This window comes from Herpailurus yagouaroundi, unplaced genomic scaffold, assembly GCF_014898765.1.
Source record: "Herpailurus yagouaroundi ecotype Mexico unplaced genomic scaffold, PumYag 182, whole genome shotgun sequence".
NCBI lineage: Eukaryota > Metazoa > Chordata > Mammalia > Carnivora > Felidae > Herpailurus > Herpailurus yagouaroundi.
Window position 1 is genome coordinate 60,089,543 of NW_024412413.1, and position 22,039 is coordinate 60,111,581.

At 46.8% G+C, this 22,039-nt stretch overlaps 1 protein-coding gene across 4 annotated transcripts; it reads right to left on the reverse strand.

Moving 5' to 3' along the window:
* Positions 1-18: 18 nt before the first annotated feature.
* Positions 19-21,338, reverse strand: DGKA (diacylglycerol kinase alpha). Of its 4 annotated transcripts, XM_040491785.1 has the most exons (25): positions 20,337-20,403; positions 18,480-18,593; positions 15,613-15,754; positions 15,124-15,197; positions 14,658-14,790; positions 14,336-14,410; positions 13,823-13,872; positions 13,385-13,459; positions 13,067-13,186; positions 12,840-12,954; positions 12,057-12,145; positions 11,800-11,919; positions 11,500-11,598; positions 11,219-11,302; positions 10,928-11,001; positions 10,693-10,767; positions 9,990-10,075; positions 9,809-9,898; positions 2,778-2,938; positions 2,461-2,525; positions 1,651-1,741; positions 1,162-1,360; positions 931-1,051; positions 678-738; positions 19-405 (listed from the first exon to the last, which is right to left on the reverse strand). In XM_040491785.1, exons 3-25 carry the CDS (start codon positions 15,674-15,676, stop codon positions 322-324), a joined length of 2,205 nt encoding a protein of 734 aa, XP_040347719.1. In that variant the 5' UTR covers positions 15,677-15,754; positions 18,480-18,593; positions 20,337-20,403; the 3' UTR covers positions 19-321. The 4 variants fall into 4 exon arrangements, with proteins under 4 accessions (XP_040347719.1, XP_040347717.1, XP_040347716.1 ...); XM_040491783.1 differs by lacking the exons at positions 18,480-18,593; positions 20,337-20,403 and adding an exon at positions 21,163-21,338; XM_040491782.1 differs by lacking the exon at positions 18,480-18,593 and having other exon boundaries at positions 20,337-20,447.
* Between the last annotated feature and the right edge of the window lie 701 nt (positions 21,339-22,039).

The following is a 22,039-nucleotide window of genomic DNA, read 5'->3' on the forward strand; positions in this document are numbered from 1 at the left end:
CAGAAAGGAGGTGTACCATTTACTTAACAGATATCCCAGTGGGGGGAAAAAGTCATTTTATTTAGATGAGGCACTTTCAATGTATGTGTTTGTGGTGGTGGTAGTGGGGTGTGTGTGTGTGTGTGTGTGTGTGTGTGTGTGTGTGCACGCACATGTGCATGGTGAATAGTGGAAGTGGTGCAGGATAATAAATATTTTGAGGGTGAAGGAACACTCTCCTGAGCTGGCAGGAGGGTGCGGCAGCAATGTACAGAGCCTAGGAGTAGAGTCCAGGGATGAAGAGGTGGGTTCAAGGCTGGCTTGGAGGCTGAGGTGTCCCCTTCAGCACAAGAAGCCAAAGAAATTGGAGGAGCGAGGGGGTGGGCCCACAAGCATGGGCATCTGGTTCTTGTGGGTGATCTTGATCTGGAAGGGAAGGGGCATGTTCAGAGGTAGGACCTGGTTCTTTGGGGCTGGAGCAGTAGAGATTTTGGGGAAAATCTATGGAGTTCAGAGGGGTTACCAGGGTCCTAGAGAGGCCATGGCAGGAAGGCCAGGGGCTAAGAAATCAGGATTTGGGAGGAATGGTTCACAGGGGAACTTCAGACATTGGGAAAGGGTAGAGAAGCGATGGAATGGAGATTTAGGATCCATGAAGCCTGAGGGTTCAATTCTGAGCAGGCATAGGTAATACTCACTGTACAGGGTGTCTGCATCCAGGGTTCTCCATCAATTTGCATGGGAAGGGTTTTTGTGGTGCTGTGGGAGGCCAAGGCAGATTGGTGGAGATTTCTTTACCAACTGAATACCAAAACTTTCTTGGCTTGGTTTTGAGACCCTTTGTTACTGAGGAAAATCTCCTAGTACAGCTCCTCCCTACCATCCCCATGACCCTTCTGCTCTCCTGGCCCTACTCCTTCCCTCAGAGCCCCTGGCCAGAGTTTTCCTTACTGGAAGGTGATTTCAGAGCACTTGGCCAGCCGATGTCCAGCATTCTTGAGCTTGGTATAAATCTGGCCCATCTCAATTGCACCCTCCAGCCCTACCACTTCCAGCCGCTTGTCGCTTAGGTCTGGAGGTGGGAAGCAAGGAGATAAGGTTTGCAGAAGCAGGGTGCCTCCAAAGGGAGCCACACCTTCCTCTGGGTCCTGCCCACTCAGTTCCCAAGGCTGCTCCTCTCACCTGGTACACAGGTTTTCAGGATATCAGGGTCGGTGATGACTTTAGCTGCAGCGCCCAAGGCCTGGTTGATCCCATGGATATCTCCATGGGGTTTCTTCGTATCACCCCAGAGATTGGAACCACCATGCATGCTAGGGATGTTCAGCACTGCAATGCCTTCTAGGGACAGGTTGCTCAGATCCAGTGGTTTCCCACAGATCTGAGAAGGGGGAGAGCACAAATCATGGCATAATCATGGATGTGAGCCCTCCCTCCACCAGATGACAAACTGCGAAGGCCAGGAGTTGGAGGTTTACAAAGGGTGGCAGGAAATAGGCACCACCATGCATGTGCCTGGTGGCACATGCCACCTGGGAAATCGGGATTGGACAGCTGGGAGGTCAAAGTACATGTTCAAGAATAGGGGAAGTTTCTGAAGGTTCCTGTGGAGGGGGAAACAAAGTTATAAGAAGCTGAAAAGCATGTAGGATCGGGTCTCATCACACCTACCTCAACTGTTAAAGACTCCTCCAGCCTTTTGCATGTTGAGAAGATGGATTCAGAAGTGGCGAATTCGAAATACCATAGCTTGTTCTTCATTCTGTATCAGACCCAAAAGAAGGCCCAATAGGGAAAGGACAAGTTACACAAGTGTTGGCAGAAGAAGGCTAAGAGACAGGGAAAGACATCAACCTCTCAGGGAAAGGATGGCCTTGGTTGAGCAGCTTCCTAGAGGTGCCACTGCCTATCTAAGTGCTCTGAGTCAAACTTGGCCAGGAGCACCCAAGTGGTTCAGTCAATTAAGCATCCTACTTTGGCTCAGGTCATGATCTTGTGGTCCGTGAGTTTGAGCCTCACATCAGCCTCTGTGCTGACAGCTCAGAGCCTGGAGCCTGCTTCGGATTCTGTGTCTCCCTCTCTCTCTGCCCCTTCCCAACTTGCACTCTGTCTGTCTCTCTCAAAAATAAATAAACACTAAAAAATAAATTAAAAAAAAAACAAAAACAAAACCATGGAGTGCCTGGGTGGCTCAGGTGGTTAAGAGTCTGACTTTGGCTCAGGCCATGATCTTACAGTTTTCGAGTTGGAGCCCCAGGTGGGGCTCTAAGTTAGGCTCTGTGCTGAGAGCTCAGAGCCTAGAACTTGCTTCAGATTCTGTGTCTCCCTCTCTCTCTCTCCCCCTCCCCTCCCTCACGCTCTCTCTCTCCTTCAAAAATAAATAAACATTAAAAAAATTAAAAACAAAAAAAACCAAAAAAACTTGGCCATAACCTGGTCCCTGCCACTGTGGATGACCGCACCCACCCCCCTTTCCCTTACCTGCTGTTGAACTTCTCAGGATATTTCTCTCGCATGATGTGGAATCGGTGAGCAATAGAGGCATCCTGGGGGGAATTCAGGGCATGTAAGATCAGAGGCCTGCCTCTTCTCTCAGCACAGAATACTCTCTCTTTAACTTCCCCATTTGGCAGCAGTATGTCCCATGTTCTTTTCTTGCAGCTCACACCACTGTACCCCACCCCTCATTTCCCTGTGTCACAGCCCCTTTAACTTCTACCTTCTCTTTCTAACTAGCTCTGGCCTTTCCCTTCTTAACCCCTACTTCCTCCCTAGCCCCCATACCCCACTCCACTGACCACACCAATGGAGAAGTAGTTATTGATGATTTGAAAGGGGACTGGGTCACTCTTTTCTTCAGTTTGTTGAGGTATCACCTCCACGGACCACCGATCCATATGTACCACCTTACTCATCTCTAAATCCTTGAGGATCTTCCCCAAATTCTGTCCCTCATATCCTAAGGATGGGGAAGAAGATAGGTTAGTACTGAGCCCTGGGTCTCAGAGGGCCCTCTTCTTAGCTCCCAGCCCCACAACTTCCCAGAGATCCTCTGCCCTAGTTCTGCAGACCCTCCTAGCTCTAGCCAGTGAAGGGGCAGGGTGCTTGGTCAGAGCTCCCATGGGCCATTCTCTCTCTTTTTCTTTTTATGTAAGCTCTTCACCCAATGTGGGGCTCAAACTCATGACCCTAAGACCAAGAGTCGCATGCTCTATTGGCTGATCCAGCCAGATACCCCTCCCATGGACCAATCTTAAGGTCAGCCCCTTGCTGGCCCTTTTCTCCACACTGTCATGGAGAGTGAATCTTGCCAATGTATATATGCATCTAACAATAACATCAAATTAGGGGTGCCTGGGTGGCTCAGTCAGTTAAGCATCTGACTTTGGCTCAGGTCATGATCTCACCATTTGTGAGTTTGAGTCCCATGTCAGGCTATGTGCTGACAGCTCAGAGCCTGGAGCCTGCTTTGGATTTTGTGTCTCCCTGTCTCTCTGCTTCTCCCCTGCTCATGCTCTGTCTCTCTCTCTCTCTCTCAAAAATAAATAAACATTAAAAAATTAAAAAAAGCAATAACACCAAATTCATCTGAAAGATTCATAAAACAGCCAAGAAAATACAAACTTCTGGGGCTCCTGGGTGGCTCAGTCAGTTAGGTGTCCAACTTCGGCTCAGGTCATGATCTCATGGTTTGTGAGTTCGAGCCCCATGTCGGGCTCTGTGCTGACAGCTCAGAGTATGGAGCCTGCTTTGGATTCTGTGTCTCCCTCTCTCTCTGCCTCTCCCCCACTTGTACTCTGTCTCTGTCTCTCTGTCTGTCTCTCTTTCAAAAATAAAGAAAATGTAAAAAAAAAAAATAAAAAAAAAGGAAATATAAACTGCTGAAAAAGATGAGTGATGAATAAGGATTCTCTTTCTCTCTCTCATGCTTCCTTTCCCTATTCTACCAGAGAGAACACAATATGAAGCAGTGGCATTTAAACACTGTGATACTGACACAGTGAATAGAATAAAAAGTTCAATAGTAAAGAACAGAGTGTCCAGAAATAGACTCAAGTATATAAGTGAATTTAGTATATGATTACATTTCAAAGACATGGGAGAAAAGATAGACTATTCAATAAAAAAAGGTGCTGGATTGGGGCACCTGAGTGGCTCAGTCATTTGGGCATCCAACTCTTGATTTCGGCTCAGGTCATGATCTTACGGTCACAGGGTCAAGCCCTGCCTCATGCTCTGCACTGAGCTCATGCAGAGCCTGCTTGGGATTCTCTCTTTCCCTCTGCCCCTCTCCCCTGCTCTCTCTCTCTCTCTCTCTCTCTCTCTCTCTCTCTAAGATTAAAAAAAATAAGGTGCTGGATGTAGATGTCACTCTTTACACCAAAATTAATTCAAGATGGGTCAAAGAATTTATTTAAAATTTTTTATAATGTTTATGTATTTTTGAGAGAGAGAGAAAGAATGTAAGCAGAGCAGGGACAGAGAGAACAAGTGACACAGAATTTGAAGCAGGCATCAGGCTCTGAGCTGTTAGTGCAGAGCCCATGGGCTCGAACTCACCAACTGTGAGATCATGACCTGAGCCGAAGTCAGATGCTCAACCGACTGAATGACCCAGGTGCCCCAAGACAGGTCAAAGAATTTAAATGTAAAAAACAATGCCTGGGTGGCTCAGTTGGTTGAGCGTCAGACTTCAGGTCATGACAGCTCCAAGTCTGGAGTCTGCTTCAGATTCTGTATCTCCCCCTCTCTCTGCCCCTCCCCTGCTTGCACTCTGTCTCTCAAAAATGCATAAACATGAAAAAAAATTTAAATGTAAAAAAATGAAGCCGAATTTGTTCTAGCAGAAAACATGAGTGAATGTTTTTGTCCTCTTTGAGTGGAAAAGTCCTTTCTAAAGCATAATACAAAACAGGGAGCCAAAAAAGTCGAAGACTGATAAATTATATTAAAATTTAAAACTTCTGTATGGTTAAATAAACACACACCGAAAAAAAGATACAAACTGGGGAAAAATATCTACAGCACATATAACAGACTAACTTCCCCAACATTCAAAAAAAAAAACTTATAAATCACTAAATCTAAAAAGTTAGTAGAATATGGGCAAATAACACAAATAAGCCAATCACAGAAGAAATACAAATGACCAATATGCACACTAAAGGCACTCAGTATTGCTAATAATTAAAAGAAATGTAAATTAAAACAATTAGTTAACTTTTGTTGCCTATCAAATTGACAAAATGTATAGAGACTGAGAACACCAAGTGTTAATGATTATGAATAAGCCAGCACTCTTATTTGCTGTTAGTTGGAGCATAAATTGATCTTTATTTTTGGAAGGCAATTTGGCAATTTTTATCCAAATGTTATCCAATTTTATGAAAATACTTTGATGCAGCAATTTCACTTTTAGGATTTCTCTTATAGAAACAAACACACATGTGAACAGAGATGTGTGTACAAGGGTGTTTGCTGAGGTACTAAGACAGCACAAAATTGGAAACAATCTAAATGTCCTTCAGCAGGGGAAGGTTATATAAATTTTGGCAAATTCATGCCAAGAAATAATGTGTAGCCATTGAATATAAAATGTAATCTGTGTGTACTAACATGGAAAGATCCCAAGACATATTATTTAATGAAAAAAGAAGTCCCAGAACAATCTCTGTAGTATGATCCCATTTATGTTTGTTTAAAAGTTGTGTGTGTATGTGTGTATGTGCGTGTGTATGCATGCATGTAAAAACAGGAAAATGAGTGCAAGAAAAGAAACAGTGGTTATCTCTGGGGAGGCACATGGAATTTGGTGGGGAGTAGGGGGAGGAGACCTATATGTGAAAACATACATTTTACTTTTAAAGTCTTTTACAATGAGAATGTACTGATATATTATTTGTGTAACTTTTATTTTTTTGTGTGTGTTTATATATTTATTTTTGAAAGAAAAAGAGAAAAGCAGAGAGAGAGGGAGACAGAGAATCCCAAGCAGGTTCTGCACTGTCAGCTCACAGCCCCATGCGGGGCTTGAACTCACAAACTGTGAAATCATGACCTAAATTGAAATCAAGAGTCTAATGCTTAACCGACTAAGACACCCAGGTGACCCTCATTTGTGTAAGTTTTAAAAAGAAAATACTAGTAAAATGTAAAATGTTCATACTCTTTGAGCTGGCAATTCTACTTCTAGAAATATTTCCTAGAGAAATGGAATGCTACTCTGTAATAAAAAGAGTGAGGTAAACCTGACTATATTGAAATATAAGGATAACCACGATGAATGGGTTAGTTAAAACAAAGAAGAAAAACATCATCAATAGAAAGATCTTTTTAAGTACATATGAGTATGTCTGGAAAGAAAAACATGGAAGAATAGATTCCAAAACTTTAGGAAGTAGATTACAGGGAACTTTCTTGGCATGTATATCTGAAATGTTTGAATTGTTTTTTTACCACAATCATGTATTATTTTTGTAATCAGGGGAAAAAAACAATTAAAAAAAGTAAGTATCCACTTCCTCACATTCCACTGATAGTTCAGTTCACTGTAATTTGCCTTTCCCAATGCCACCCTGCTGAAACTGTTTTGGCAAAGATTGTCAATAATTCCTGCCAAAACCAACAGTATATCTTTAGTTCTCATTTTTAACTCATGAAACTCCTCACTTGGCCTCTAAAATACAATTCTCTAAGCTACAGAGGACCCTCTCTGACTGTTTCTTCTTAGTGTCTGTGGCAGGCAGAATAATGGTCCCTCAAATATGTCTGAATCCTTTTTCTTTTTTAAAGATTTTATGTATGTATATATGTATGAACATATATATGTATGAACATATATATGTATGTATGTAGTTGCTACACCCAATGTGGGGCTTAAAACTACAACCCTGAGATCAAGGTTGCATGCTTTACTGACTGAGCCAGCCAGGCGCCCCAAAGATGTCCACATTCTAATCTCTGGAATCTGTGAACATGTTGCCTTACAAAGCAAAAGAGACTTTGCCAATGGGATTAAATTAAGTTTTTTTTTTTTTTTTTTTAAGTAAGCTCTGCACCCAACATGGGGCTTAAACTCATGACCTGGAGATCAAGAGTTGCATGCTGTACCAACTGAACCACCCAGGTGCCCCTAAATTAAGGATTTTTAAATGGGGGAGATTATCCTCGATTATCTGGGCAAGACCAATATAATCACAGGGATCCTTCTAAGTGAAAGAGGAAGGCGAGAAAGAAGACTCATGGAAAGGGATGTGACAATGGAAGCAGAGGTTGGAGTGATAACGTTGCTGGTTGGAAGCCAGGCCATGAACCCAGGAATACAGGCAGCTTCTAGAAACTGGAAAAGTCAAGGCAAAGAATTCTCTCCTAGAGCTTCTAGAAAAAACACAACCTTTGCCAATCAATACCTTGATTCTAGTGCAGTGGGACCTATTTGGATTTCTGACCTCCAGAACTGTAAGATGATAAACCTGTGTTGTTTTAAGCCACTGCTCATGGTGATTTGTTGCAGCAACAATAGTACATGAACACAGACTTCTTTAATAATGCATCTTCCTCTGCTTAACTGTTAAATAGGATGTTTTACTAGGGTGTTCCATCCTTGTCCATCTTCTCTTTTCACCTCTTTCCTCAGGTAACTCATCTACTCTCAGGATGTCAATTACCTCCTAGAAACAGATGATTCTCAAATGTGTATCTTCCTAACATCTGTTTGTAACTACCCACCACACATCTCCATCTCCTCCACATGCTCCACTGACACCTCAAGTTAACGTGCCCAAACTGAATTGATCTTCCTTAAACTGGTCCTCCTCCTGTATTCTCTATGTTAAATGGCATCCCACATGCTCAGTTCACAAACCTAGAAAATGTCCTAAGACTCCTCCACAACCCATTAGTTACAAGTACTGTGGTTTCTACCTCATGAACTGCACTGCTGTTGCCTTTGCTTTGGTGTTCAGCATCTCTTGACCAGACTATTGCAATGTAGGTAATTTTTTATCCTGATTCCTTCCTCCAATCCATCCTCCACAGAGCTCCCACTGTGGTACTTCTTTCATCTCTTCTTCTTCGAGTCTTATGATTTTTTTCAATATCAACACAAATTTTCATTAGTGTGGTATTTATATCATTATTTCATGATTTAAATGAATTGCCAGAAACTTCTATGAGAGTCTCATTTGCAGAACACACAGTGAAGACCCCAAATATACAATTTCAGAGGGTCTAATATTGTAAGTAAAACCAAAGTTAGATATTGAAGATTTAAAAACTGGCTTGGGGTGCCTGGCTGGCTCAGGTGGTAGAGCGTGCAACTCTTTGTCTCGGGGTTGTAAGTTTCAGCTCTACATTGGGTGTAGAGATTGCTTAAAAATACAATCTTTAAACATAAAATAAAATAAAATATAAAATAAAATAAAAACTGGCTCCCAAAGCTGGTCATATAGTTTATATACAAGATTTAGATTATTATATACACTCAGAGAGGGGCGCCTGGCTGGCTCAGTTAGAGGGCATGCCACTCTTGGTCACGGGGTTGTGAGTTTGAGCCCCACGTTGGGTGTAGAGATTGCTTAAATAGATAAAACTTTAAAAAATAGAAATGTAAAAAACAGTATGCACTCAGAGATATTTTTACATTCTGAAATAATATTTTATATACACAGGAATTTTTATTATATAGAGAGAATGTAATTTATAGATATACCTATTTTCTCTTTGAGTTACATTTTTCATGAGTTCAAGTGTTCCCCATGGTTCAGGGTTTGCACATTCAAATGCCTCAGTGGCTAGAAAGGTAAAGTGAATGAGTGAATAGCAGGGAGCTAAAAAGTGGTGAACTGAAGAACATATGACCTCAGAAATAACCAAAGTTTAAAAAATTTAACACACTTCCAGGCAAGCTATGGAAAACAATATTAATCGTTTCTGTAGGCCATCTGCTCTCAGTCTCTGGCAGGGTAAAATTAAAAACTTCTCAGCACAGCATTCATGACCCTCCATAATCTGCACCCTATTCAACTCAGTGTTTCCCTTCCCCATTCCCCACCTTGCACTGCATGTCCCAGTCATAATCAATGACTCACACTTTCCTTGATGGAGGCACTACCATGCTATTTGGTGGCTCTTCTGGTCTTACACAACTCCTTCCACCTAGAATGCCTTTCACTGTCCTTAGCAGTCCCCTATTCCAGAATCTTCTGCATGATCTCAGAGCTGGACTCTGAATCCAATAGCCTCAAACCAAGACACCTCAAACTCAACCTGTCCCACCCTGGCCTCTTTATCTACCAATATCATCCCTCAAACTCTTTCTGTTTGAACGGAAAAAGAGACTAGAAATCAAAGACTATATTTAAGAGACTGTTGCAATTGACTTGGGAAGAAATGATTATGAATGAACGAATGACCTCTGATTAATTGGTTGATTGATTGAATGAATCATGGCCAAGTTCCCTGCTAGCTCCATCACTAAGCATCTGACTTAGCTCTTATACAATCTTTCTTATTCCCACATTGTTCTCCCCTACCTCCATATTCCTTGATTCTCTGAGTTCTAAAAGTTGGTTGGGAGAAACAGAAGGATATTTTTAGGTATACAGGGAAGGGGACTGTCACCCCTGACCCTTCTAGGTTCAGACTGTGGTCCTTGCTTCTTCCAAAGCTTTCTTCCCTTGGGACAATCCACTTTGGTAACATCCCATCTGTGCCTCTCTTCTTCCCCAACACTCTTTCTACAACAGATGCCTAGACACCTTATCCATGTGCTTTTTTCTTCCTACCCAACTCCCCCTAATTCCCGGGAAAACAATTTCTAATCACTTACCTCCTCCCCATCTTAGGCAACGAGCCAGATCATTTCCAGTGCCCAGGGGCAACACGGCAACAGGGGGCACAACTGGTAAGTTGGCTTTGTCTAGGGAGGCAGGTCAGGAGATGGATGGAGGGAGTTAGCTCTAGAAGGCTAATGCCCCGGTACCCTTCCCAGAGCCTCTCCCTGCACTGACCTATGGTCTCTAGAATCCAGCCTACTGTGCCATCTCCACCACACACCAAAATCCGGTAACCAGGAACATCTCTGAAGAATCTGAGCCTGAGATAAAAGGTAAGAGAGAAGATGAGGAAGGACAATAGGACCGAGGCTACCAACTCCTGGATGGGCAGATTACTTCTTATCTTTCATTCCTTATGACCCCCTTTCCCTTTGTCAAAAGACTTGTTTCTATTAAGGGCAGAGAAAAAATACAATGGGGAAAGTTATAGACACTCCCCAGTGGTTAGGGAGAAACTGGTACCTATTTTGTTTTTAACATTTGTTAATGTTTATTTATTTTGAGAGAGAGAGAGCAAGCCGGGGAGGAGCAGAGAGAGAGGGAGACAGAGAACCTCAAGCAGGCTCTGTTGCTGTCAGCACAAAGCCCAACATGGGGCTCAAACCCATGAACTGTGAGATCATGACCTGAGCTGAAACCAAGAGTTGGAGGCTTAACCTACTGAGCCACCTTTATGTTTTGAGAGCAGAGCAAAGATTAACCAGGGAAGTCAGAGATGGGGGATACCCAGTGATGCTAATAAAGGCAGCATTCTGAATTCTGGTTTCTTGAGGTCCCCTAGCCCTGCCCTTCCAACATGTACTCTTTTCTGCTCTCCCCCAACATACACAAGCAGACACATACAAACACTGTGATATAGCCCCTAACCTATACTCACCCTGGCTCAGGACCATCTTTTAGGAGGTTGAACACCTGTCGAGGGTTTAGTAGGTACTGGAATTTCCAAAGCACCCTGTGTGAGGGAGAATGGAAAGTTCAAGGTGGGGGATGGATATTCTGTACTCTACCCTTTTGATGTCCTCCTCAAGTACATCCCCTCCATATACACAGAATTCCCAACCTCTGTCGGTCCTCCTTCCCCATCTTAGAAGACCCAGTATATCTCTTCTCACCTCTCCCCCTGCTTCCCGCCACTCTTAGGGTTGACAAAGACCAGAAGTGGGTGGGTGTTAGAAACAGGGTCAATCTGAATTTGGGGAAAAAACAAAGATAAGGAAAACAGGATTTTGTCAGAGTTAAGATAGACCCTGGAGACAGGGGCAGAAGGCTGACATTCCCCCACAATGCTTGCCCCTCCCCTACCACGGTGGGGCTTCTGGAGAACAGGCACCATTCCCCAGGTTTCCCACTTAATTTCCTCCCATGAGGGCTCCAGCCAAGAAAAACCCACCCCCAACATGTACCCGCAGAGCCTCAAAGGTGCTCAAACTTAAATCATCTGTGGTCTTCTGGCTTGCTTTGTTAATTTTACGCTCCTGTCCAGAGGCCTAGAAAGGGAGGGAAGCAAAGGGAAGGAAAACTGGATTGTGTGTGAATCCCTAAACAGATGAGAGTCTGACTTGAATCCTAAAAGGTATAGGCTCTCTGCTCTAAACGGCATGGTATGTGTGTGTGGGGGGGGGGAGGGCTTAAATCAGGGAAGGACCCTTCCTGCCCCCTCCTAGGCACTGCCCAAGGGTCTCACCAGGACGCTGGGATAGATGGACGATGGAGGCAGGATGTGATCCCGGAGCAGCCCACAGTCACACTCATGACCCATGGTTTGCAGGCAGTCATCATGAATCTGAAAGACAAGGTGGGCATGCAGACATCATGGAGAGAACCCCAACACCTCTCAACTTGAGGGCCTAGTGCTGGAAAGAGAGCCCTTGGGAGCAAGGGCAACGGTGGCTGCCAGGAAGATGCAGTCAGGGAGGCCAGTGCAGAGAGGGCAGTTTAGGAAGGGGCCCCAAGGCATAGGCTGGAGGACAGCTCCCAAACTGACCTCTAGGTGGCACCACACACAATGCAGTCCGACCAGACTGTGGTAAATGCGGATCTTTTTCTGACAGCGGTCACATCGGCCAGACTCACAGCCTCCTCTCACCCACACATGTGATTGGACCTTGGGGAGAAAGGCAATCCCTTGTCTGAGAGAGTCTGAGCAGAGACTAGTGGAAGGGCCTGAGGGCAGCAAGTGGCCAAGGCCTAGGGCAAGGGCCAGGATGCAGGTGGTAATGGGGTGGTTATGGGATCACTCACACCAATGTCCTTCCGGGACTTGGCATAGGTGCTGACTTCACAAGGCAAGGCCTTCATGGCACACTGGTCATGAACGACGTACTTACAGACTGGGCAAGAAGGAAGAAGGTCAGAGCCTTAGCTGTAGCCCCTCCCTCTATTTCCTCCTTACCTGGGTGTAAGGCGGGATCATTCACTGAAACAAGACGTATAACCCTTGCTGTGAGACGGTGGTAGAGAATTAAAGTTTGAGGTGGGGGCTCACCTCCGAGACCCGTGCCTTTTTCCCACTCTTCCCCATAAAAGAGCAATTGCTACCACATGCCTACCCCCACTCTTTCCAAATGCCAGGAACTCAGCTGAAAGATGCAAAGGAGGCCCAGATTTAATAATAATAATAATAATAATAATAATAATAATAATAATAGCAGCTAATTTTTACTGTAGACTCAATAATATGTACACGCACCTTGTGAACTACTCTTCGTGCATCAACTTATGTAATGCTCACAATTACCTCATTTTTAGTTTAAAACCTCATTTTAAATTGAGGCTTAAAGAAGTTATGTGGCTATGTTGTACACCTTAAACTAATGTAACATTATGTGTCAACTGTATTTCAAGAAAGAAAGAAAAAGAAGGAAAGAAAGAAAGAAAGAAAGAGGAAGTGTATGGCTTTCCCACATAACTAGTCAATGTCAGAACCCAGGATTCAAACCCAGCTCTCTCTAAGTTCAAAGCACCATGTCCTGCAGATAGCCAGGGTGCCCCTCTGCTCCCACACTCCCAGGCCCCATCACTCACGGTTACAGCTCAACCCCTGTTTGCCAAGACCAATGCTTGACTCGCACAGGTTGCAGTAGACTGGTCGGGGGAACCTCTTGGGTCTCCACATGTGTTGCCCATTGTCCTTCAGAGTCTGGGAGGGCACAACAGATGTAAGGAGTGTCTAAGCCCTTAGAGGGCCAGCCTCTGGCAAACACATCCCAGAGCAGCTATCCTACCCATCCTCACAAGTCTCTCCTACTCACCATCTCCAGACCCAGTAGCACTAGCAGTGGCACGGTGGTGGCCCCAGCCCGGAGCCACTCAGCTAGGGAGACAGAGCCGCTGCCATCATAGTCAATCTCTTTCATCATCTCCTGAAGAATCTGAGCAGAGAATGGAGGGGACTTTTAGTGTGAATGGCCTCTCAGATCTGACACCTCTCGGTGCTGCCCCCTAGGCAATCCAGCCCACTGCTATCCTAGCCCAGGGAACCGAGCTGCCTGTCAGAAAAGGGGTAAGGTAGATATAGGACTCACCAGGGAATAGGCACAAGGAGGGACATTAAGGAAAAACCGCCTTACCGGCCTCAGCTCAGACACATCCCAATCCAGGTATTCAGCTACTCGCATCATCTGTATGATGATTCTGTCCACTTCCTGGGGGCCAAAAGGTAAGAGCCACAGCCATATCCCACCTCCTTACCACCATTCAACTCTTCTCTAGAAATCAGGGTTCCTGGGTTCCACCCCGAGAGCCACCTCTCATTCTCAGGTGTCTCTGCCAAGTAAACGAGTGTCTATGTGTTTTGGTATGTTTGCAAGGCAGCCCCCAATTCATGTCTCTAGCCTCTACTTTTAGGAGGCAGGAGCTGGGGACCCACTCCCAAATTTAGTCCTGGAGGATTTGACTTATCCCTCTAGCTTCCTCTGCTTCTTAAGGATCTTGGAAGAGTTGGGACAGGAGGGCACAGACAAATGGACACATACTCCCTTGGCCAGCATTCAGGTCCCCCAACTCACTGAGCTGTCCAGGATCCCATTTCTGTCCGTGTCGTACAGCTTGAAGGTGACTGTGGGGTGTTTTAGGGGGGCCAGGGTCAGTTTGTGAGGGATACCCAAAAAATTAATAACAGAATACAGGAATAATAAAGACATGGGAGAGAACTTTTAGATGAAGAGCCCAGAGCCTGGTGCTGGGACTGAGAAAGGAGACAAAAAAGGAGGGGAAACAGGCCTGGATTCCACTCTTGGTGAATCTAATTGGGGAGACAACACGCACCTCCCACAACCCAAGAACACCCCCAGGATACCCACATTAAAACATACAGGACATGGGAACTGGGATAACTATGATAGATGGCATTAGGTATAGGAGTCTGGGGGAACAGAGGAAATGGGTCCATTCTCTGGCCCCATCTTTGTCTGGCCCCATCAGCCCTTAGGAATCCTGAAAAGATAGGGGAAAGAAGGCTGGAGAACACCTCCTCTTCCCTCTCCTTTCTTCCCCTCTTCCAGTCCAGGATTACAACTCACATTCTAGCTTGTCTTCTGGCCGGCCACCCTCCAGAAGGGAAAAGTAGCAGGAGACATCACTGAGACATACCAGATCTGGTTACAGAAAGTACAGCATTTCTGAGGCTGGGGCTCTCTCCACCGTGGCTCTTCTCTTTGCCTTTGTTCCAACTCTTCCCTTTAACTTTCCTCCCTCCAGTTCCCAGACCAGCATGGCTATCCTCTACCTCTCTTCCCCAACCCTGCCCCCAACACGTGACTCAGTTCAACTCTCACCCCGACACTCATACTAATTTCAGTTTTCTTTTGGAAGCCCAGCCCTGTCCCACCTACATGATCATACCATTTTTCACAGTGTCTTCTAAACAGTGACCCGTCTTGAAGGATTCAAACAGTGCCAGACTTAGGTGATTGGGAACATTATCTGCTTCCAGATAGACTTTCAAAAATTGCTGGAATCCCTTGTACCCAATGGCCTATGATGAGAACAAGCATTACCCTAGGAAGTATGCAGGATGGGAGTTGAGGACTGAAGAATCAGGAGTAGTGAGGACAGAGACAGTAAGTTGCAGAGCCAAGAAGCATCCAAGGCAGAAATATAGTTTCTTCTCAAGGCTGAGTACTGAATCAGAATCTCTTGCTTTGTCCTATAGCAATAGCTGTAGTAACAGTGGACACAGGGGTATCTAGAGGGAGGATAGCAAGGGGTGGGCCCAGAATAATCACTGGAAATTGGGGATCCCAGTGGGATAACAAAATCAAAGATGGGAGGGGTTGGTCAAGGAGAGGATTTCCCAGATGTCACTCACATCTCCTTGGAGATATTCAGCCATTTCGCCATCCTCAAAGAGCTTTAGGACATCACTGACCTTTTGGGTGGAGTCTAGGGTGTGAAGAGGATGAAAGAAGTGCATTAGTCTGGTTTGGTTCTCCCTGCCCTCTGCCAGAGTCCCACCCAGACATCCAACAGGAAAAAAAGAGTCAAGTAAGATAAAGAAAGAAGAATTCCAAGAAGAAACACAGAAATGCACAGAGAAATACCGCGAGGATAACATTTCAGATGCTCCAGAGTGGTACCTCTCTTTACATCTTTTCTCTGAGACTTGGGGCAGGCTGTTAAGGTTCAGAGAAAGTGGGTAGAAAGCTGAGACTGCAGATGTCTCCCCATCTCTCTCTCCCCCCTTTCCCATGCCTATGGCTGGCTTTGGGCTGCTGGGGAAACTCGGGGAAGCAGGGATGTGGAGCAGGGATTCTCTGGGGTAAGTCTGCTGAACTTGAGGACTGAGAGGAAGACTCACATTCCATGTACTTCTGCAGCTGGGCAAAATCACTGGGGCTTATTTGGCCCCTCTCCTTGGCCATCTTTCTTTTATTCTGAAGGAGGGCCACAAAGATGACTTGGTAATACCTCTGCCTGGACCTCTGCTTCCAAGGGTAACTCTGGAGGGAGAAGGCAAGAGTATGTGGTGGGAAGAGCCAGCCGTCTTCGTCTTTGCTTCTGTCTGCTCCGTTCATTGTCCACTCCTACTCTTATTTCTGTTCTTTCCTTTTCTCTGAGTCCCTCCCCAGTCTCTTCCTTTCCCCGTGTACCTCTCCCATGTGTCTGTCTCTCCCTTACAGAGTCTGTCCTATGTCTCTGTTTCTCTGACTCATCTCTGACTCTTTCCCCTCCATTTCTGGATCCTTCTCCAGCTTTCTGATTTCTCCCCCAATCTGTCCCAATCCATCTCCCACTCTCCCCACCCTCCCCAACTCCCACTCCTCCACCCCCCCCCATCGCTTTCCCAGTCTATGTATGTCTCTGTGGGTGTGTCCCTGTCCCTCTCCTGTTTCTACCCTTTCTCCCACCACCCCCAGTCTTTGCAGTCCCTTCCGAGCCCGCTCCCTCTCCCATCTCGCATCCCTCAGTCCCGGCCCTTCTGCCTTTCCAGCCGGTCCCGCAGCGGCTGTGGCACGCCTCCCCGGCCACGATCCCATCTTGCTCCGCCTCCGCCTCGGGCCTCGGTCCTCAGCACTACTCAGCCGCCCACTTCCCGAACCACCCACGCCCCTCAACGACCTCTAGCGCTTTTGACGCGCGACACAGAACCAGCTCTGGCCGTGTCCCCAGCCCTGGCCCCGCCTCGCCTGAGTCCCGCAGAGCTCTATTGGGGAAGGGCGGGGACCCCAGGCTGGCGCGCGACTGGAAGGAGGTAGGAGAAGTCTCTGAACATCTATCCGTCTGGCCTCCCAGTTCTAGGAGGATTGAGCTGAGTGCAGGAGTCTCAGTTTCAGGTTTTTCCTTACACCCTGCTAGATTACCAGTGTTTAGGGAGCCCTAACTTACAGCCTTGGGACCCAGGGACCCTCACGCTGATCATGCTGACCACTGACAACAAGGGCCAAGTCGCAGAGGGCAACTTGGCTTGAAGGTTCAATAACAGTAATAACAATTATATCTTACATTAGTATAGTATAGCACTGTCTAGGAGTCAAGCAAAACTAGGGTTAGTCATATCTGGGTCCCATCCTTAGATCTGATACTGCTGTGTGATTTGGACAAATTATATCTGTAAAATGGGAAGAATGATACCTATCTGTCACAGTTGTGAGTATGAAGTTAAATCCTGTATGAAAAGTACCAGTGTAACACCTGCATATAGAAGGCCTACAAGAAATGGTAGTTCTCACTGCACTAACAATTATAATCAAATCCCATGAGATAAGAAATTACTGGCAGAGCCATTCCACACACGAAGAAACTGGAGTTTGAAGACGTTGGGACTTCCCAAGGCAGGTGGTAAGTGGAGGAGTCAAAGCTCTACCCCAAGAACCACATGATGGGGCCCCTGCCTCTCCCTGTCCTCCTCTTGTTCTACTCTCCCCTCCACATACTGCCTTCTTCTAATCTCACTGCCCTCCTTTCTGTTCCTTAAGCCAAGTTCTTCCCTGCTCAGGGCCATGAGACTTACTGTTCTCTCTGCCTAGAACATCCTTTCCCTTCTTGGCAGAGCTGACTTCTTTGCCTAAGCTGAAATGTCAGCTTCTTCAAGAGACCTTCCCTGATCATTCTCTCCTAAAGTAGCCCCCCTCCTTTGCAACAGCACTCTCCTTTGTTCCCTTCATAGTACTTATTGCACACAGAAATTATCTTGCTAATTTATTTGCTTCTTTGTTTACTGTTCGCCTTCCACAAGGGCAAGAACTTGTAAATTCCACAAGGGCAGGCACTTGTCAGTGTTGTTCACCACTATGTCCCCAATACCTTGACCGGCACTCAGCATGTTGTAGGTGCTCCATATTGGTTGTACAAATAGTAGTATAAAGTTAGGGAGCCATATGTTGGAAATGCTAGTCCAAATATGGTTAAATGGGATTCCATAGTGTCCGTCCTGACAGGGGAATATGAAACAATTTGGAACACATTTAGGAGGTGCTTGGTAGATATTTGTTAAATGAACGAATGATGCTAAAAAGCACTTATTGTGGCACTCCATCTAGGGCTCCTGCCTCCCCTTTGCCCACTTGTTTAGGGTTAGTTGGGTAAGGCTCAAGGAGGCAGTTAGGGCCTACAAGAATTTCCTTTCTGATGGTGCAAGAATCTTCTCTGCAGCCTCTGCCCTTGGGACATCTCTGCTGTCCCTTTCTATGTAGTATACCATTCCTGTTCTGAGGTTCTCTGGGAACAATAAGAAGGGAGTTCTGGGACGCTGATTTTCTGTGGAAAAGGACTCCACCCATCTGGCTCTTTTCAATGACTATAATCCAACTTCTATTGCCAACAGATCTAATGAATACATAATAGTGTTAGGGTTAATTGGGCCTGTATGGCTTAATTAGCCTCTCTGATTACCCCTGGGGATTCTTAAATGGCTCCAAGATTCTAGGAAATGAAATCTGAGAGAGAAAGTGACAAGGAGAGAGCAAAGGAGGGATGATGAACAGGAAAGAGGACATGTCTCTCTTTTCGCAATGACCCTTCCTAGCCCCCCCCCCCCCCATCTTACATGTAGTTTTTAGTACAGCTTAAGAGAATGGATGTTTTAATTATACAGGCATGGATTAGAATCCTAGCTCTTGGGTGAGTTATTTCATCTTCCTGAACCTGTTTCCTCATTGGTAAAATGGGTACATAGAGAAATCAGTCACAGCATGGAGATTAAGTAAGATAATACATGCAATATACTTAGCAAACGGCATGGCACAGAAGAAGAACTCAGTAAATGTTAGCTATTCTTGTTGTCGTTGCTGTTATTGTTGTTGTTGTAGTTATATGAGGGTGGTACACAGAAAAACACATCTGGAAATTAGGAAAAATGATGTCTTTGACACAGGAAGGCATAAATTCTAAGGACTCCCAGCAGCAGTGAAGCCCAGTTGTACACTTGCCCTTATTGTGTCATTTCAGGCACAGACATGTAGTATTAGGATACTGCACTTTGCCTTTGGGAGGGTGAGGAGGTGGCGAGAAACTAGACCATCAGGGTCCAAGGATACCTCTGGGCTGGGACCTTGGACATAAGGGCTCCTGGTATCTTTTCAGTTGTCCCCTTGACTTCCCTCACTGAAAGTTTGGCTGCCCCTGTTGCCGAATCGCAATAAAGTATAGGATCCTGGACCCTAGAGCTGGAACAAATCCAATTTTGTCCTACCTGCTCCATACTAACCCTGAGGCTATAACCTGGGCTAGTCTAGGCGAATGCCAGGGCTGGGAGGGTGGGGTCGGTCTGCTGCCCGCCTGCCAGCTCTTTGTGACTCACCCTTCCCTTCCCTCCCCTGGATTCCCTGCCCGCCCCTACCAACCTGGGGTGAGAAAGTAAGCTGACTTGGAGGCAGAGAATCCTAGAACATCTTCAGAGTTGGGAGGTACCAACTCTCACATTTTACAGAGCAAGAAACTGAGGCCCAGTCAGAGAGCCACTCTCGCAGGGACACCCAGACTCTAGACCTCCATTAAATCTCAGAGCCTCTGTTTTCTAGATCTTATTTTAAACAGTAAACACTAAAATTGCTGGTAACCAAGAGGTACATATGATTTCCAAGGCCAGTGCAAACATTTAAAATTTCCTTTTTCACTTCAACATTCATCACTCCCATTTCAAGTCATATAGATTTACCATTACTGAAGAATGAGCTATGTCCCCAGAACATTCAGGCTGACCCAGCAAGGAACCCCAAGCAGCAAGCCCAGGCCTGATTACCTAGACTTCTGAATCCCTTAACCACACCAGGGCCTGCACCCTCCTCCTCTTTCCCAGGACTGACGGAGGGTCTATTCTTTCCTGCCCATCTCTGCTACAAGTCAGTGCCCCCTGCCCCCCAAGGAATCATTTGGCTTGAAGTCCCGAAATTCGGTAAGCCTACATACATCTTGCAGATGGGAGTGTTGCCTGATTAAGGGGTGGTGTGTGTGTGTGTGTGTGTGTGTGTGTGTGTGTGTGTGTGTACACACCCGCGCGGGAGCCCGCATGTGTCAATGTGTAGTACAGGAGGAAGTTACGATGTTGGCATGGTTGGGGGATGTGGGCTCAAACGTTCTGAGGCTGAGGAGATGCCCAGTAATAATCACATTTCTTCCTCAGTGAGGTTCATTTCCCCCCATTTAAAGGTGAAAAGTGGGATTCAGATCCAGGTAGTTTCAGAAACTTCCCGGTGACAGGTGTGGAAAGGACGGGGTGGGAAGTTGGGGACCAGGAGGCCAAACAAGAATCCTTCTGCACCCATGCAGTGTTGTGAAGGTTCCAAAACGGACTTTGCTTCCATTCGGGTCCCCAGGAGCCGAGCTTCACCATCCCTCCGAATGAGCAGGAGGGATGGAGGGGAAGGTCTGGGGGAGACGCTGCCTGCGGGGCTCTGGCCCATTCTCCCGCTGCCCCCCGAGTCCTGGCGCAAACCCTTCTAGCTACCCGCTCCAGCTGTCAGGCTTCCTCCTTCTCGGCCCAGCAGCCCTACCCCAGCCCGAGCAGCGGCCCCTCCCGCGGCCCCCGCCCCCTTCTGCTCCAGTGGGAGGGAGGGAGGCGCGGGGGGTTCGCGGGGTCTCTACCTTGCCTGCGGAGGGCGCGCGGTGGGAGCTGAAGCGCGGCGCGGGAGCTGGAGCCCGAGCTGGGCTGGAGGGGACGGACCAGGCAGGCGCGGCTGCCGCGAGGCCGCCCCGTTCCTGACGACACAGCTGCCCGCCCCCGACCCCGGCCGGCCCGCCTGCGCCCAATCCCGGCGCCCCCAACTCCGGGAACTCCAGTCTGGAGACGTCCCTGTTTCCAGCTCGCCAAGCCTGATCTTCCCACCTCCCCAATATCTGTAGGGCTCTGGTCTGCGCCACTTTCTCCACATCCTGCGCTTCTCATCTTCCCGCCTCGGGACAGCTCGGTTTCTATCCATCTGCCCTTTTTTCTAATCATTCACAGCCTCTCCCCTCATCCCAACCCTGGGAGGCCAAGATAGGGGGCGGGGCCGATGATGGCACAGCTTGGCAGCGGCACACCTAGGCGACGTCTAACCCTCTCCCAGTTGCTGCCATCTGGGGGACTTCCCTTCCCGACTCTTCTCCATCCTCCATTGACCGAATTCATACTCAAAAGATCCCACAGCAGCAAGCCCAGAGTCCCAGACTCTACATCCTGACACACAAACGCCCCCCTCCTCCCATGGGCTCTGCACTGCTTAACAGTGTTTGAGGCCTACCTTTACCTCTAGTTTCCTCACCTCCCTAAAACCCAAACCCCAGATGGCTCAGACTTGTTTTCCCCAATGTAAGTACACCTCCTTGTCTCAAGACTCACGGCCTTCCCTTAATTCTGGGGTGGTTTAGGTGCAAAGAGAACTCTGGTCTGTGTCCACTCTTTCTCCATGCCCTAACCCTCCCATTTTACCTGTTGGCCCTGGCAGGTGGTGTAGAAGGCCCTGGCCAAACGTAAGGTTGAAAGAAGATCCTTTCAGCAGTTCCTGTCTGGAAACGTCTGAAGTTAAGGCTCTTAGGGCAGCATGGATGATGGTGAGGCTGGTAGTGCAAGGGAGATAGACAGAGGCCTAGGACTAACTGGTAGGAACTGGGGACCCAGGCATCCTGCTCCTTGGCCCCGCCCCAACCCAGGCTAACCCCTCCTAACCCTCATTGAAGTAGGGCACAGTAACAAGGGCTTGATTTCCTGGAATCTTTCCTTTTAACAGCTGGTGGTAGAAGAGAGGGGGAGGGGAAAGCTCTGACTGGAAGCCTGTGCGTGTGTGGTGTATATATGTTGTGTATGTGCGCGGGCGCGCGCGCGTGCGCGCGCGCACACACACACACACACACACACACACACAGTATATACATACTTTTGGTGGGGGTTGGAGAGGAGAAGGAATGAATATGAGGCCCTCTAGTGGAAACAGAGGGATCTAAGCAGTTCTTGCTTGTTTCCAGACAGGCTTGTTGGAAGAGAGTCCTCCATTTTTATCAGAAATATAGCTGCTGAGTAATAGGGTTTGGGAGTACTGTTGCATCTGAAAATCTGAGGGAGATGAAAGGGATTGGAGAAAGTCTGTCTCTCTGCTCCTGACTCCCAGTCTTAAAAAGACAAGGGGCCTGCCACTCCCCATCCTTTATCCACCCCCCCTTTTTTTTCAATATTTTATTTTTAACTAATCTCCACACCCAATGTGGGACTTGAATTTACAACCCCAAGACCAAATGTTGCATGCTCCACCCACTGAGCCAGCGAAGCACCCCTATCTCCCCTTCTTATATGACCTCTTTAGTCATAAAGA